At 40.1% G+C, this 18,451-nt stretch overlaps 1 protein-coding gene and 1 long non-coding RNA gene across 2 annotated transcripts in view; both read right to left on the bottom strand.

The window, feature by feature from the left end:
* Positions 1-1,005: 1,005 nt before the first annotated feature.
* LOC132324383 (uncharacterized) lies at positions 1,006-4,124 on the bottom strand. The gene is made up of 3 exons (XR_009485601.1): positions 3,747-4,124; positions 1,547-3,116; positions 1,006-1,440 (listed from the first exon to the last, which is right to left on the bottom strand). It is a non-coding gene; the product is annotated as an uncharacterized LOC132324383 (long non-coding RNA).
* A 716-nt stretch (positions 4,125-4,840) lies between these two features.
* The window catches only part of KIF5B (kinesin family member 5B), a 34,007-nt gene continuing 20,396 nt past the window's right edge, over positions 4,841-18,451 (bottom strand). Inside the window, exons 15-26 of the mRNA XM_059840422.1 lie at positions 16,597-16,740; positions 15,751-15,939; positions 14,776-14,893; positions 14,374-14,435; positions 14,148-14,257; positions 13,871-13,972; positions 11,790-11,850; positions 11,612-11,683; positions 11,332-11,436; positions 10,633-10,849; positions 8,783-8,912; positions 4,841-7,396 (exon numbers count right to left, since the gene is read on the bottom strand). Coding sequence (XP_059696405.1) covers positions 7,390-7,396; positions 8,783-8,912; positions 10,633-10,849; positions 11,332-11,436; positions 11,612-11,683; positions 11,790-11,850; positions 13,871-13,972; positions 14,148-14,257; positions 14,374-14,435; positions 14,776-14,893; positions 15,751-15,939; positions 16,597-16,740 — 1,317 coding nt within the window. The 3' untranslated portion in view covers positions 4,841-7,389. The remainder of the gene's footprint in view (positions 7,397-8,782; positions 8,913-10,632; positions 10,850-11,331; positions 11,437-11,611; positions 11,684-11,789; positions 11,851-13,870; positions 13,973-14,147; positions 14,258-14,373; positions 14,436-14,775; positions 14,894-15,750; positions 15,940-16,596; positions 16,741-18,451) is intronic.

Genomic DNA, 18,451 nt, shown 5'->3' with positions numbered 1-18,451 from the left:
AGATGAGCTTCCAGCCATGAGATTATGATCAATAAAATATGCCAGATGTGTCTCCAAAAGCTTCCATTAATAAAAAACCAAGTGTGATGAGAATCTTCAGACTGATTCTAAGGGACACGAATGAGATGCTTTTAAATATCTCATCTGATGAAAGTAAAAAGCAACTAGCACCCCTAAGATTTTATGCCAAGCACTAACTGAAGCATTGCTCTCACTGAGAATGCATGCACCAAAATAGCCTTTCAGAAACACACAGCCCAGAAAGCTGAGCACAAGTGAAAGGGGAACCCTGTGTTTTCCAAGGCTGCCACCGGTCCTTTCCCTCCTGCAGAACTGCTGATGTGCACAACAAAACCCTAGGGCATGTTGTAAAAGTGAAGGCTGGATTTCCTGTCCTTGCAAAATCTCTTCTTCTTTGCAAGTTGTCTCAAAAAGCTCAGTATCCACTTCCCTCTGGAGTGTTTTCCCACATGTGCTGTAACTCCAAGAGAAAGATGCACTCAGGGCCAGGCCCAAGGAAAGCCCATCAGCCAAGCACCAGCAGGAAGGAACAAAGGCAGCAGGGGAGGAGCAGAGAGGAGCCTCAGAGTCAGGTTTGCCTGAGGGCCAGCAGCTCCTTTCCCAGCACCATGGCAGGGTGCTGGGGGGCTCTGCTCACCCTTCACTGGCCCTGGAGTCTCCCTGCAGTGGGTATCTGCTCTTCTCTACTGCAGGTCTTTGGTGCAACAGTCTCCAGATACCTCTGAGTCTCCTTCTCCACAGCCAAACTCTGACCAAGAACACGACAAAGCCAAACTCCGTTCTTTCCCAGGCTGGCAGTGCAATTTCTACCAGTTTTATCAGCCCAGCATATGAACCAAGGATCCTTTTCTTCATGTCCGCATGTGCTCACACTCCTGCAGTCAGTTCTGGAAACAGTTCTCCTCCCCTGACAGCTCCTGCATAGGTTCCAGTTAGAATTAGATGAAGAGTAGAAAGAAAATTTGTATTAGATTTGACTCACGCTTTTATGCTTTTTATACATTTTGGCTCTTTTTTATTATTATGCATATTCTCTCATTTTGCACTCTCCACCTCATTTTCACCAGCTAATAAATGTTAATAAACTCACTCCAAGCCATGTGGATGCTTTGAGTCCAAATTGAACTCTGCATCACTGATTAGCCCATAACAGGCGAGGTACATGTCTGCTGCCATATTGTCATTGAATTACCCTGTGCTGGAATTGGATGCCACTGTTTGCCACTGTAGGAATGAAACGTTAATTTAATGCCATCTGCATTTATTAGAGAGCAAGCCCATTGTACGGGCTGCCAAGGGAAACTGACAGTCCTCTACAATAATGAGCGCAGGAGGAAAAAATCCATTTCTCATCAGGAATGACTCTTCCCACCTCTCTTGTGCTGCTCAAGTGTCTGTGGATCAATGGAGACAAGTCAGCTGGAAAAGAGAGAAAAATACAAAAATATCTCAAGCTTCACCTACGAGTGGATTTGATAATGATTCACCCACCGCACAGGTCTGACTTTCTGCCATTAATTCATACCATTCATTTTGCAGTTCAGATAAAGAAACCAAATTTTGCGACATTTCCAAGTATCTTCCTGTAAAAAAAATGTGGTTTAAACAAGGAGTAGAAAATGCCTAGCATAATATTCTGGTCCTTATTCAGAAACATAACGTGCGTCTTTTCCCAGCGTTTTAACGCCAGGATTCAATCCTGGGCAGCTCAGGGGGAAGGAGCAGCACGGCCGCGGCTCCCGGCAGGACAAGACGGACCCAGGGTGGGCAGCGGTGCCGGAAGCCCCGGGCTCAGTGCGCGGCCGGTCCCAGCGGTGCCGGACGCCGGGAACCGAGGGCGCTCCCGGGAAGGCACGGGGGGAGCCCCGGGCTGTGTGCGCGGCCGGTCCCAGCGGTGCCGGACGCCGGGAACCGAGGGCGCTCCCGGGAAGGCACGGGGAGCCCGAGCGCCCCCTGGCGCTGAGCGGTCACCGCGCCGGGGCCATGTCCCGAGCCGATCCGGGCCCGGCTGACCCGGGGGTCCGGACTTAGGGCAGAGCAGGGGCCCGGGCCGAGGGAGGGAGCAATGGATCCTTGGATCGCTGACCCGGCGGTGCCCGGCGCACGAGGCTCCACTGGCCCCGTGTTCGCTCATGGCCGGGAGGTCTCGGGCAGATTCCTGCACGGGCCAGGTTAGTGCCGGCTGTCCCTCACTAGCTCGGCACCGCTGGAACTTCAGCCCCTGGGGGACAATTCTGGGTTTAGTGCCCCGAGCAGTGAGATAACAAGAGGAGCTTACACTTCATCATCATCTTTCAGGAACATCAACAAAACAGTCCTTTGCTAGGTAGGGAGGATGACAGCCTGGCAGTGGAGGAACTCATAATTTGGCCTGAAGTCAAGCAGAACCTCAGACCTAGAAAGTGTCACAGACCAAACTTAAAACCTTTATTACTCCACCACAGCCTGGCCTGTATTCCTTCCTCTCCCGTGGCTCAGCTCCTCTCCTGTTGTGTAACCCTGAGCACACAGGCTCGTGTGCGAGAGGAAAGCAAACCCGGAGGACCAGCAACACCAGCACCTTTCAGGAAAAGCAGGCAGCTCGTCCCTTCCCCCAGCACAGGGACATGTCACTCACACCCGCGGTGGGCAAAGGGGAGCTCTGCAGTCTGAAGGGGCTGAGCCGGGTGGTGACAGGACTAGGACTCTCTTACCGCGTGTGAGCAGCAGGAGCTGCGCTGCCTCTTCAAGCCAGCCCACCAGCCAGCGTGAGAGGATATCCTCTCCTCCAGGAGCAGCAGGAAAGAAGCTCACCCTGCTGCCGCCCCCCGCACACCAGACCCGGGCACTGCGGTGACCAGACTGCTGCAGGCACAGAAAGGCTCGCAGTGAGCTGCGGCTGAAACGAGCCTTCCTGTGGCAGCAGACAAGCTCCGTCCTGGTTTCTGCTGAAGGGTATTTCCTACAGTAAAAGCATTCAAAGAATCATTTACACCCTCTCAGAGAAGATCATAACAAAACACCCTCCAAATACTCGCTTGTTTATCGGATGATGAGTGATCACTTAAAACATCTGTCCCGGCAGCACAACACGCCCCTGGCCGATGGAACCGGGCCTGTTGAGGAAGACGATAAGCAAACAGGATAAAGCCCGACATTTACACTTTGCTTTTAATGCTGCTCGGACAAAAGCAAAATCAAGAATCCACTGAAAGAGCAAGTGGCTTCACAGGTATCTTTAATACGCTGTTATAAGCTGCGAAGTGTATTTGTCTTCAACCGTAGGAGACAATTTAGCTGACTTATAGGAAAGGGGTTTTCAGGCATTTGCTTCTCACAACAGGAGCTGTGGAAATAGCTCTCTTTAACACACACCCGGGGGCACCTCCGAGTTATTTCCACGCCCAGTTTTGTGGATTCAGGAACGCGGAGAATGTGGGTTATGCTGCCCTCCTTGCTGCAGGTACATATCAACACTTCCCTCGGTACCGGAGGTGGAGACAGTCGATGGATTTAGCTCTGTTCCACAACACCGCTGTGCCCACACCATGCAGAGCACAGCCTGCAGGACATCCCAGGGCGAGGATATGCCACACCATGCTATGCAACGCCTCAGCTTTCCCTTTATAATAGCCTCTTACTTTCCTTTTCAAATGCAAATGGGCTAAGCGGGCTCTTTTCTTTTGTACTGTATTTTCCTTCTTCAACTCTTCTGCCCATCACCCCGGACAGCGCAGCTGACTTACCGGTACCCTCTGCCCCTTCAGCTTTGGCAGTGAAACACTCCAAGGAGTCAGCGGCCCAAACTGCCCTGCCCGCACTGCCCCCAGCAAGGGCTGGGTAAAGATAAAACAATGAGCAGCCCCGTGCAGAGTTCAGGAAGACTCAGGAGCTCAAAACTCCTCAGGCAAAAACTCTGACGTCCACAGTGATCATCTTCCAGAGGTGTCTCCTTCGTCATTTAGTGAGGGTTTATTATTTCCTTAATACGTACTTTAGTGGCAGTTCTGCACATAGCGCATGTTAAATAGTGATTCATTTTGACACTTCCTAAACGGGTGTTACAACTCCTCGGTGCATTCAAGGGGGATGGCACCTAAGCCAGCCACTAAATTCCTTACCAGTTTGACAGTGCAGGTAACCACAGCTTTTCCCTGACAGAGATGCAGTAATATTTTTTGCTCACTTTCAAAAGTGATTTTGGACCATTCCATTGCTCATAAGAAACTTCAGAGTGAAAGATTTCCTTTCCTTTCTGAGCATCCCTGAGTGGCTGTCTGCAATTAAAGAGGGCTGAGTTGATCATCCCCTAGCAGATAGATCTATTCAAAAGGGAGCTCTGTGACTGAGCCACCTTCTGCTAACAGGGCACACTAGGAAACATTTTACAGTATAGATCAGCTCTCTGCTGAACAGTTTTACAGATGCAATTTCTCCCACGTGAGATCTTTGCTTTTACAGTAACTGTACTGGCAGACTTAAATCATTACCTCCTTTCTGCTTTTTCTATATATGTATATATTTGTAGATCAAAGCTATACATCTAGCTAAATCTTTTTCAGTGGAAATTATCCAGAAGTTGTTTATCAGCAGACACCAAGTTTAAGAAAAGAGAGGTTCACAATACAAGTGATAACTCATGGTAGTTCCTTTCCAGCCAAGTTTACATGGATTCTGGAAACAACTGTCTAAGCATGTGGATAAAAAGAGAGCTTTGAGCTCCACCATACAGACAACTGCCACCACACTCAGGAGAGCCCCAAGCACAACACAACACACCTGGAGAAGATTGTTGCATCACCACATGTAGAGAAAATAAATGGAATAAATGCACAAGAAGTTCAAAGATTTTTCTCCTCTTTATTTAAACACAAATACATTTACAGCATGCAGGTAAGTTAAAACTATATGGCGTCTTCCCCAAACCAATTGTTTTAATGCATCTTAAGTGTACTGAAGTTAAATCAGATTCCACAGGTAGACTTGTCCTCATGTCAAATTTAGAGTTACACACAGTAGTGAGTCAGCATTTAAGTTATGTAAATAATTTAGTTGTTCACCAGAAATAAATATTATTTCACCAAGTTCCTATCCTAAACCATCTTTTAAAAATATGATCTAGAGGAACAAAAAAATAAGAACCACTCAAAGACTGCAAGTCGAAATAGCAGTGTTGAACATTCCCTGTATAGACTGAATACTTTCATTTACAAAATACAGTAATTTTCCTGTCTGGCTGACCTATGACAGCCAAACCAGAAAGCACAAAGTTGTGTGGTTTTTTTCATTTTTTACATTTTAAGAGGCAGTTCTTGGTAAACTTCATAAAAGGTTTAAAATAAAAAAAAGTTTAAATATAAAAAGGTGATGTACACTGAGCTACACTCTAGTTACTATTTAATCTAATTTTTTAAACACAGCAATTTTCAGCACCAAAACCCATGACAATTACCTACAGGAATGAAACCCTCATTCACAGGCATGAGAAAAAAAATCCTGCTTCACTTGAGTGTGTTGTTTTGTTTTTATGATTGCACATTGACAAATGAAGGCCTGAAAACCTGTAGTTAACATTGAGAAAGATAATGGACAGTGCTGATTCCATGATGAGAAATTTAATTAATTAATTAAGTTTCTTTATTTTTTTCCCTCATTATGCTGCCTTCAACTGTGCTCTAAAACAACTGCAAGTTTGGAGTGTTTGGCGGCCTTAGTGGAAAAAAACTGTCTTAAAAGCTGAGAACTCCAAAATAGTGGGATTTCCAACTGATATACTCAACCTTTAAAAATCAAACTACTAAAAAATCAGACTACTGTAGATATAGAAAAAAAGTGGTTCAAGGTCTAAAATTTGACTATACTCCATCATAATATAAATATTTTGCCTATTTTAAAATATAAAAATTGAAAGTGATTTGCTGTCTGAACAGTCACAGAGTTTCTACTGTTTCCACAATAACTGAATACCCAGCAAAAAACTCAAGCCAGAACAAAAAGTTGTATCAACCAAGTCTAAAAAACTCATTGAATTCTTCCAGCAATACTAAGTTTCTTCTTTCTTAAAGACCTGGTAACTAGCTAATTTCTATACATAAGAAGGCTGTCCTAAAAATTATAGTGGCTAAACCCTACGAATAAGTTAAGTAAATTATACTATAGAACTTTAAACCCCGGATTCAGCTCAGTGAGAGTACCGGAGCTCAAAACAAACAAACAAACAAACAAAAAAATCAACCCCCCATGTTTTGTTTTGTTAGCCACTTTACAGGACTTTATTGCAAAGAGAAGAAAAATATTCAACAACTACTACTTTGGACATTTCGTATACCTACTTACAAATGAATTACAAATACAATTCAGGGTAGCACTTTATTTTATTGTTATTTTAAACACATGCCTCTGGCATTTCTGGATACATCAATTTTAAAAAGTTGTGTCCTTTATTTATGTATCTGAATTCATTGGCCTGTTGCAGAAAAAGGCTTTTTAAATTGAAAATTAAAATTTTAGTCAAAAATTCCAGTACTGTATGTAATGGAATATAAAGTTACAGTTTAGATTGCCCTCATTTCACTATTACAAAATAGTGAAAGTGAACCGTCACAGATACAGACAAATGGACAGACAGGCTCATCAGAATGAAGCAGAATGTTTTCACTCCACCAGACTGTACTGTGTGCAGAACCAGGAACAGGACAGATGGGAAATCCATTGCCAAAGTCTTTTTTGTAAACTCAGGTTTACTCTTATTTCTGTACAGTATTTAATTCTACGTCACCCGCTGGCTGGGCACTGGCTGAGATAACAGTTACAGAGCCTTGCTCTCACCCAACTCTTTAGGTCGGTGGTGCCTCGAGGCAGCCGTGTCAGCACTTCAGGATCCTCACACTGTCCAAACACAGTTAGTTCCAATGCTCTATGCAGCATTCCAAAAGAACACTGTAATGCAGAGTGCCGCCCTAATTCAGTGGGACATGTAGTGTTATGTGAAGTGATAAAAATGAAAGTATACTTAAACACTGTTGCACATTCCCTAAGACAATAAGATGTACACAAATTAAACTAGAAAATTTGAACTAAGATTTTTCTCAACGTACATTCAGCTTGGCACAGTGCAGACTAAATTTAAGACATGAAAGACAAACTGTGTAATAAGCAGAGCTACACTTTAAGTAACATGTCATTTTTCAAGACGCCAAAATTGCACTCTAGTTGGTTTTTTTTGGGAATCAGTTAGCAGAATTTGTAGAAGGGGGAAGAGCTGTACAGGCCAGGTATAATTTATACAATTTTCAAAAAATAATCCTACAGTCCCCAAAAGGAGAGATTATTGTCATGGAATGACTCCCTCTACACAATATCCAATCCTCCTCATGCTGCATTTACTTTTCAGCAACTGTAAATGAAAAAAAAAAAATCACAGAGTTAAGACAAAAAAGCAAAGTTATTTACATTTACAGTAGACCACACCACTATTTACATGACCTTTAAGAGCCCAGTTCTTAAACCACTCAGATAAGTGCTAATAGAAAACCCACTTTAAAATAAGAAATCACACAACACACAAAGTATTTAAGCAATGCTGTCTGCTACCAACGATTTTACAGCACCACAAACTGACTAGGTATGCAATTTGGATTGCAATAATGGAGTAAACATTACAGACAGAAACCACTTAGAGCCCAGCTCGATTTCCCACGACTGGTGCTGCTATTCCTGGCTAGTGGCAACTCCTTGGTCATTCAAGGCAAATGTTATTCAAGGCTGAAGTACCCATCAGTTCAACCTCTTATTTACTAAGAGAGATTTCTGAACAGAACCAGGTACCCTGACTAGTACTATAGCCCTGTTTTCTCCGAATTGGAGAGAAAACTTGGAAAGGTCAGTCAGCTAATGAAAAGAAACAAACAGAAACAAGACTGATATAAGCTGTTCTGAAGCCCTTCAGAAGAGGAGCACCCAGATTTCAAGCACCCCACCCCATTTTAGATGTATTTCAAACTGAAGATGCAGATAATTAACTAAGGGAATGTCTACAAGACATTTATAGACACATTTAAAAGTGAAGATGACAACAGAATACAGCATTACTTTTAGGTGAACAACAGATCAACTATAAAGCAAATATTAATTAATAAGAGATGTTTCTGTAAAGCAACTTAAACATATTAAATACCATGCAACAAGTAATTACTTTGGAGATCAGAGATGTTTTAAAGTAAGCGCACATTTAATTTCAATTACTGTAACTACATTTTAGCTAGGCTAACATTTTAAGTTTACCAGATGAGGACATGAATTCTTCTGTTAAATAATTCCAAATCACTGACACACAAAGCAGTGTGCAAACACAGTAAGAAAAGTAAATAAATAACATGTAAAAATACGGTAAATTTTACTTCATCATCAAATGTTTTCCTGAAGAAAACCGTATTTCAAAAGATATTAGCAAGCCAAAAGAACTTAAAATATCCAATCCTTTCTCAAACAGTGGCTACTGTCTTTGACTGGTAACCATCTCCAATGGATTGTTTCCACATTTTGTTCTACTCCTGCAGAACACCATCAGAATTACCATTTTACAACAAACACATTTAAGAAAAAAAGCAGCTGCATCTTTAGTCAGGTGTACATTATACCATTCCACTGGCTATAAAATTCTGCAAAAAGGAGGAGTTAATCTGACTATTCAAGTGACTTTATGCCACAGAATGAACTGTAATAAACCTAACACAAAGTAGTTTGATGACACATTTTAAAAAATGCTACAGGACAAACTTACACTTTGTCTTGCCGTCCACCTCCGCGCAGCACAACTGGCTGGCTGTTCTGAGTGAACGCACCTCCACCGCGAATTGCACTTGGATGAGTTGGAGAAGCTGCTGGATGCTGGCCAGGGCGGATAGGCTTAGCTGCATGACAAGAAATGTGGCTTACGAATATACACACAACAATACCCTGGATTATTCAAATTTACGGATATCATTAGCCAAATGTAATAGTCACAACTGAATGCACTTTGAATAAGAAAACAAGTTTAGAGGATAGCATTCTGAGAACGTAACAGATTAGTGTCAACTACAACAAACCCTGGAGAATAGACAAGGTTTTGCTTTTATTGTTCCCTGTTAAAGCTTGCAAAGCTTCTGATAAGGATTATCTTCACAAGAATTATCTGTCTCACCTAATGTATTATCTTCTATGAATCCTTTTTTTTGGCAATAAGAACTCAAGTAAGACACAACACTAAGACAGCTTCCTGAGAGTTATGTATCGGTAAGGAATCATACTTGCTGTCCTTCCCACATCTACTTATTGATAAAGTCACTAGTTACTCTCTCTGCAGGTGGTTCTGTGTACCAATATTCCCCAGATAACACTGCTTCATCAACCTACCACCACATAAAAATAAAACTTGCCCTATAGCCAAAGTACAAATCCAGCAGTTTCAATAGGTTGTTCATAAGCTGCATACACTTAATAAACTGTATTTTCAATCAGTTTTGCACTTAGCTCTTAACAGAACATGCATAATGTATGTGTAGGACTTCACCAAATTCTGTAATATTAAAGAGAAGCACTTAAAATTTCAGCAGGCAAAAAAGAACCTACAGGCAGCAGCTGCAGCAGAGAAACACTTCTCGATTACTGCCTTATAGGAAAATGATCTCCAGGAAGACATGACTAGTTCATCTAGACATTTAATCACAAGAGGCTGTGTACCTCAGGTGAGACACTAGAGAATTATTTGGTACCTTTCGGACCACTTGAGAGAAAATTAAGACACAAAAGCAGCTGTCTGCAAGCTGCCACTTGATGTGACCAAAACCTTTTAATTATTTTACAACAGCTATTTGCAGACCAGCAGAACATGAGCAAAATTTAACTGCAACACTCATTTTAGTCATATGAACATTTAAGAGAAGTATATAGATGACTGAAGCCTTTCAGTTCTATAGCTGTAGTGTAATGTGCAGAGTGAAGTTCTCCACGGGTCACACACCTTCATTCTCAGCACTCAACAGAGTAATGGCAGGTGGAAGAGCAGAGGAATATGACTCTTTTGCCTCCACCTTTCCATTTGTTCTTCTGTTATTTTCCTCTAGAGAGAGCTGGGAATACAGTATGTTTTGGAACAAAGAACTAAAAAGGTAATTAAGGATCTTTAGATATTGCGGGTTTCTGTCTGCTCCTCCCCTATTGCGGGTTTCTGTCTGACCTGTAAGAACAGGTCACTTTTGTTGTTATTGTTGTTGAGGGCAAGGGCTTGATCTTTCTTGTTCCGTTGAAATACGTATTTAGTCTTAGAAATTGGAATGGAATTGGAATCATCTAAGAGATTAATACTCACATGCAGTGTACTGTTTCTTCTAGGAAATGTAACATATTCAGGATAGAAATCTAGGTTGTAAGCCTTTTCCAAAGCCAAATAAAATAAATAAAAAGCCAAACAACCATAAAGTACCACCTCCACACACAGTCTGTTAACCAAAATATAACTTACAGTAGAAAATAGATCACACTGATATGTGCAGTTTCAATCAGGGCTGAAAGACACACATATACACAAAAACAAAACAAAAAAAAAAGTAGGAGAGATGAAGCTTTGGAGGTAGGGGATTCTTTACTCACCAATTTGTGCCGAATGTCCTCTTCTGGCCATATTCTTGGATCTTACAGCTTCCTTTATACGATCTACTTCTTGCTGGTAGCGCTTGCGATCACGAGAAGCGTTCTCTTTGGCCTCCTTCAGCGCAGACTCCAGAGCTTTAACTCTTTCAGCTGTAGCTCTAAGTCGCTTCTCCAGTTTAGGAAGTTCGCAGCGCAGATCAGCATTATCACGTACCAGCTACAAAACCAGAAGTGATTATTTGCTTGGTATCTCCCTTCATAGGGAGAGCTAACCAAATACCCTCCTCACCCCTAAAGAGGAAAAGCAGTAGGCTTACTAGACTAACTTTGCTTAAGCTTTTAGTAAATCTCTGGAGGTCAGTGACATTGACTGTCATTTGCAAAATCAGTTACTGTGGAAGAACCTGCTACCCTCTTCCATCTGAGACAGGCAAGCAGCCCTAGACTCATATATGCAGTCTAAACATGAACCTGGATCCCTTTCTGATTAAATGCAGCTATTTTATTATACACCCACATGTATTTAAAACAGCTAATTAATTTATGTTACAAAATAATAGACTAAGGTTGTCCTATATCAAGAGACACACTTAAGATGTCGAGGTACTTACTTATAAAAGTTATTTTATGACCAATAGACAGTTGCTTCTCTAATAACAGATCTGGAGTAGAGAATTTTGAAATGAAGTCTCACTGTACCTGCTTGTGAACCTTTGTAAGCTGCTCAAGATTATTCTCCAGGAAGGAAATCTTCTGTTTCTGTGCAGCACTGCCTCCTGTATCATCTGAGTCGATCTCAGCACTCTGCAGCAACAAAGGCAGGAGGAGGGAGACAGGAGGCTGAGTACAAATCTGAACTTGCATATTAAGATCAAGCCACAAAAATTAAATCAAATAAATATCAGCTCCTAACTTGGTTCTAAACTGAAATTCAATTCAATTCTCAGAAACAACAAGTTTAACTACAGCACCACATTACCTTTTTCACTCTAGTAGCCAGATCTTGAACAAACAGCTTCCGAAGATTGTGAAGAGTCTGGAGTTCTTTTGCCTACAGTTAAGGACAAGAAATTAACAAAACAACCCAAACAAACTCTGAAAGAAAAAAAAAAAAGAGAAATATTGACATTTGCTTTGGAATATATTCTGACTCTTACCACAGTCTCTTCCAAACCCTTTAAATCTTGCCTCGCCTGTTCCCGTCTGTCCTGCATAACCCTAAAAGAGAATAAATTGTTCCTGAAATATCCTAGAAAAATTAGAAATTTTCTTTTAGAGGACTAGAGTAATTAACACTCTATGGTACAAATGAAAAAAGTATTTTGGTTCAAGTCTTAAATAAAGATGTAACCAACAGATGACACTCAGAAATCTGTATGGCATGGAGATGGTGGGACTGAGGGAGTTGCAAAAGGAGAAGAGGGATGTACTTTTAATATTGAATACAAACAAGTACATTCAGATACATAAATTATAAAAGTTTCTAGAATAGTAAAAGACAAAACTCTCAGAGTCCACTTTGGAGTGAATATTTGGGGAGATCTTATTCCACAAATGTTCTTAGCTGTGACCAGCTGAGATAAGTATCACGTGCCAGATTAAAAATTTTCTTTGTTTTCTTTAACACCTCACTCTCAACACGTTGGCAAAACCAGCATCATAAACAACAGTGTCAGTGTACAGGAACAGAACCTGATGATTATCTGTGTACAGAGCTTCAGTGTCTTGCCAGTTAAAGTGAAAGCATTTTCTGCACAGGAAATGTTCTTTCTCAGAACTGTAAGTCAGTGCAGTTACCAAGATGACAGAATACAAGAAAGGAATGTGGATTTTTCTTTTTATGACCTGAGATTGGAATAGAAAGGCCAAGGACTGCACAAAAATGAAGTGTTCCTGTTAAGTAGTTAAAAAAGCTTCTTTTCCTCTTGGAATTTCTCCTTACTCAGTCAGTTTCACTACCAGTTCACAGTAAAAAGAGCAAACATTTGATCTAATAAAATATTCTAAATAATGTCACTGTCTATTCATTTTCCAGATGTCTCTGGATAAATAGTTCCAGGCATCTTCTGTAACTTCAAATTGAAAAAATTTAAGTGAAGAATCTGCATTGTTCCTGGTCTGTCATTTGTCATGCACATTTATGACATTCAGTGGAAAACAACTGGATTCAAAAAGTCTGGGGAAGGACAAAGAATACAATTTTTAGAACTTCTTTGCAAATCTTTTGAAGAGGAATGTATCTATACAGCAGGTGCTTTAAAGTGATCAGTGCTAGATGTAACCGAGCCTACAAACTGAAATAGAAGTAATGTGGTATGTACAGCAAATCTTACAAGAAAACCTATTGTAGTTAATGTAAGTTTTGTAATCATTGTGTCAGATAAATAAATCAAAATAAGATAAAATCACAAGACCAAGTACTGTTAAATTTTTTTTTCAGTTAAACAGAACAAACAAATAAACAAAAAGGTAAAAAAAAAACAAAACGCAAGCATTGCTTCTTGGTTACCAGCACAGATCAGTCAGGTCCCTCTGATTACTTCAAATACCATGATAAAAACACCTGAAAACCACTGTGTGTTTTAAACATAGCCAAAAAGAACTTTTCAAAGAGTACTTTTAAGTAGAATGTATTTTTAGCTCCTATAAAGATAAATTTGTATGCACCAGGAAGGGGTTACAACTGATACACTTAGAAAGATTTCCAGGAGATTAAGGCCAGATTTCTAGAAGCTGAGAATTCTTTTGGAGTTTGACTTGTGTCCATTTTCCACAAACTTTCAAGTCTCCAATTCACTAACACATTGTACTTAGTCAATCAATGAAGCATGCAACTGTTTAATTTTAAGAATAAACCAATTAGAGCCACCTAACAAGTCAAATCACATAAGAACCATAAAAAGATTAAGGGAACACAAGAACCACCAAAAGAGTAAGGGGAATTGTTAGAAGACTCTTGCAGTCTTACAGAATGCAATACTTAGCTGCAAATTGAAAAGTTAATTACTCCAATCCATAGCATAATAATAAAAAAACCCAGGTGCGGCCTTCATATATTTCATAATTTTGCTTCCTATTTTATGTATTCATGCAGTGCAAAGGTTTTAAAAAAATTCAAGAAGGCCTCTTTAACAAGCATGCTCTAAAGTGAGAGGCACTGCATCATATTAGGTCTCTAGTTACAGAGTAAGTGTCCCCACACACATTTGTTTCATGCATCACTTTCATTATCACTCACGTAAGCTCATGAAGTTTTCTGCTTTTCTCCTGATCAGTCGCTTTCAGCTTCTCATGCTCAACTCTCAGACGTTCCTGTTCAAGCATCATCTTCTGGTTTTGGCTGAACACAAAGTAAATATTTTATCAGCTGAAACTCTCAGCCCATTCAGTAACAAAATGGAAGACAGAAGGACAGTTCTGGAGGAAACTCTCACCACTTCCTTCCACTGTACTGTGCTTCTGTACTTGCTCAGTCCAGAGATATTTGCACCACCAAAATAAAGACAAGTACTTACTCTTGAAGCTCAGTGATGAGCTTCTCCTTTGCATCTACTTCATCTCTCAGGCTACTGATTTGTTTCTGATGAGTCTCACGATGGCTCTGAATTTGCTGCTCCACAGCTTGCTATTAGAAAAAACCAGAACATATTAAATGCTCTGAGTTACCACCAGGCTTCACTCTGGGGGGATTTGGGTTATTGTTAGGGTTTTCTTCTTTTTTAAGCAATGAAATTGACTTGCCTTGACTTCATTTGCAGTTTGAACCTTATTTAAGTGCTCCTTCTCCATCTCATGGACCTTTTCTAGAAGGGATAGAGAACAAAAAACACAATTCAGCCAGGTATATATGCAATCACATGGATGATGGCATTGATTTCCCTTCCCTTGCCAATGCCTTACAATTTGGAAAAAGTCCCCTCCCACCACAAGAATTAATTAAATTAGTAACATCTTTAATCCTATCAACAGCAGTTCTTTCAAGCAGCAAACATGTTTTACCATGGATTAATTCTACATGTTCAGCAGCAAAAAGCCTTTCTATAGCTCTACTTCTCAACCTAAACAGAATAGAGCAATTCCCACTTTATTTTTATCACTATATTGTTAAAATGGTGGTGGTGGGTGTAGGGAGGCAAGTCCTACCCTGTGCTCGGAGTTGAACTAATTCTTCATTAAGGGAATCCACAGATTCTTCCAGCTGCCTCTTTTTCTGTTCCACATTCTGAAGATATTCAGTCAGTGACTTGATCTTGGCTTCATGCTTGTGGAATGAAAAGATTCGTTTGCTTTGGAACTAGGTACCATGGAATTATATCTGCATAAATGGTTCATACTTATTTTTTACACAACAAGTAACCTCATCTCAAAACAAAAATGGTGCCAGCTAGAGTCTTAGAAGAATATGACTACTCAAGTAGATCTGTAATGCAGCCTTTAAGACAATGTCTTTATTCTGGGTTGGAATGAAATACATTTTTGGCTGGGAGATGTTTGAATGTTAAATACTAACAGAGGCAAGAGAGGTCCACTGTATTTAGAAGATTGCCCTGAAACGTGCATCTCCTGATTTTAAAAGAGATGATTATCTGTATGTAAAACAATATAGAGAAATATTAAACTGCATATCTAGATTACAGTTTTAATAGTTGCTAGAATTCGCATTACTTATCTTTTCTAACAATCACATTAAAACAGCTTCTCACATTAGAAATAAATTTAATCTGCTATACACACCTCCTAGAATTTTACTCTGCTATTACCTCTCCCACTTCCAGCCTGGGCATCAGCAGGCAGAGTGCCACTAGCCAGTGCTTCTGTAAGACTTGTATTTGTAAAGAATCCTGTGATGGAGAACACACAGGCTCCAGTACTTAATACAAGAGCTACAAAAGCGTTAGCAGGCTACAGATAAATTGCAGGAATTCTGACATTCTGCCATGCAGAATTACTTAGAAGCATCCAATCTGATGAGAGTACTAAAGAAACAGCTGAGTCTTATGGCTGTTCACTCACAGTGTGCTTTGCTAGGTGCCAAAAAAACCCTGCAACTTCTTCCCCCCCGATAGGTTAATGAATTTAATTTATAAAGAACACTGTGCACTGTAGAGAAATATTTACCTGTGAGATCCTGAGCTGGCAGGCAGCCAACTCCTTTTCATTTTCTTCCATTTTCTTATTGCTTTCAGCTTGTGTGCCTTCTAACTGTTTGCAACGTTTCACCATTGTTTTCACTTCTGATTTCATTTTGCTAATGTACAGCCTTGCGACTGTGAATTCCTCATCTATCATGCCAGTTCCCTCAGGCTGCTGAAAAGGGTGGAATAGCACATTTAGAAAGCTCACAAAACAAAAGTGAACTAACAGTGCACTGGAGCATCTTAATGCCCAGGACACATGCCCAGCCTCAACTGAAAACCACAGAACTTAAAAAAACCAAAAACAAACTTATATGCAAGTTTTCTGATTGATTATTTAGAACTTTGTACAAAGACAATGAGTTGCTTGAAGAAGTAAATGTAATTCACAATTTATTTCTAATACTGCTCAGAATGACTTACTGCAAGTAAGATGGCTATAGCCATCTTCTACACTTATCTTTTATTTCATGTCCTCATGCTGCTTTTAATACAAGTGTCATCCTGATCATCACTCTAAGTCAGTATTAGATTTCCAAGACAATGTTGTTGATTAAGACCACTTCATACAGCAGTTTGATAACAGGAATGAGAACACTGCTTCAAAAAAAAAAATCATGCATGCTCTTCCTTGTCTATGCATAATTAAATTCTGTCTGGGACCTGATTAAGTCACAATACAAGCAATGGAGAAGCTTATGTCCAAATTACTAATATAGATGAAGCTTCCTATGGTGGTAATTTTTACCATACTAAGAAAATGTCCCCACGTATCCACAATGCATGTGTTTAAGAAATGGCACTGAAGACAGCAGTGACTAACTCTTACCTTGACATCATTATTTCCTACTGCAATTCCAATCTCTGCAAGATCTTTTAGTAAGGAGGCCATCATTTCTGTAGCTCGTTTCTTCTGATGGTTGGTCATTTCTTTAAGTTTCTGAAGCTCTGCATCTATACTGGCTAAAGTGACCTACAGTAAAAGAAGTTTCCCTTGATTAAACAAAACACACTCTTGTTCTTGGAACTAGTGTGATACTATTTACAGAGAACCAGCATTTCTTCTGAAAGAACTAAAAAATACTGGGTACAGAGAGCTTCAACTCACAAAATCTTAAAATTCTGCAGCAAAAACAGTGTTAACACTGTTAAACAGCATTTAGAGTCATATACAATTAAATATTGCAGGGAATCACATTTATAGAAAAAGGGTATGTGGACAGTAAGTCCAACACTTTCCACCATATTTTGGTAAATTAAAACAATTTCACCTATATCTGCAGAGCTCTTAACTCTTCCTACCTGCAAATCAAAAAATGAGAATACTCTTCCAGTACTGACATTTTATAAGCACAACACTTATTCTTGAGCACTTTTCCAGCTGGTTTGAGCTGCTGTGGTTGTAGTGGCTGCAGCTCAGCAGCTTGCATGCTCAAGCGTCTGCTATTAGTCTGCATCTCAGGCAGAGATGCCAAAAGAGGTTACTGCATGGGTTAGCAGTGCCAGATTGGGATGTCTTAATTTTATGACACCTCTGAACAGTTGCTTTCTTGCAGATTGAGTTATTCATGACACTCAGTGGATGTTAGTTATAATATCTAGGATCAGTACCTATAATTAAAAACTACATCAATACAGCAAACAAAAAATCCCAGCAAAAAACAAACCATACACTTCAGAATCATACAGACATACAGCAAACCTACTCCAACAGACTATAAATGCTGCTCATAAGACTCCAACTGTCATAATTCTCTGACTTTTGGCCAAACTTCAAGTGATGTAAGTTACCAGTGAAGACTACTCAGTTCAAAATACTCAGAAGATGAAAAGTAGTTTCATGATCTTGTGAACTTCAATTACATCACTAGTGATGTAATTGAAGTTCACAAGATCATGAAACTTCCAATTTTTACTAACTGAAAATTGGAAGACACAGCCACTAGAAGACTCAGACCCTCTTATTATCATCTTCAAGAAAAGAGAAGAGTGAGATTTGTGCCATTGTCTGCAATGCCAGCAAACATGCTGATCCTTTCCAGTACTTAGAATGTTAGGACAGTAGGTAGAGTATCAACTGCTTAAAACTGATTGAGGTCTGCAAATAGCTGGCTACCAAAACTGTCAGTTCAGAAACTTTGCAGGGATGTAAGGAGGTGAACAGTAGCCCGTGAGACCGATGCTGCATCTGTATTTTAACAAGGGTTATCTTGTGGAATACTCCTTTCCCAACTACTCCTTTCAGAAAGTACACCAAACTGCTTATTTTTGAAGGCATCAAGGTAAGTATCTCACATTCCAAATACACAGCAGGCAAATACACATTCCTTTCAAGAAAAATTGCAGCATGCTCACTGAAACTTCAAGATTGGAAGAAGCAGATTCTTAAGTCAGAATTTCCCCAACTGCACCAGAAAGACAAACAAAACCAGCATGTAATGCAAGTGTTAAGTTTTGACACCTAGGATATTTCTGAACAATCTGCAGGTAGTAAAATGCTACAGGCACTATAAAGACAAGCACTATCAAGGTAAATAATCACCATTCACTTTTTTTTCAGTTTACAGGTTTTAGATAATTCTCTGTAAAAACAAAGTAAATTTTAGACTTAGGATCTCATTTTCCCTTGAGAAACACTTTCAAAAAACTTTAAGAAATACAGGTAAGGCAAGAAAGTCACACTG

Source organism: Haemorhous mexicanus, chromosome 1 (genome assembly GCF_027477595.1).
Source record: "Haemorhous mexicanus isolate bHaeMex1 chromosome 1, bHaeMex1.pri, whole genome shotgun sequence".
Taxonomy (NCBI): domain Eukaryota; kingdom Metazoa; phylum Chordata; class Aves; order Passeriformes; family Fringillidae; genus Haemorhous; species Haemorhous mexicanus.
This window is presented reverse-complemented; position numbering and strand designations above follow the sequence as displayed.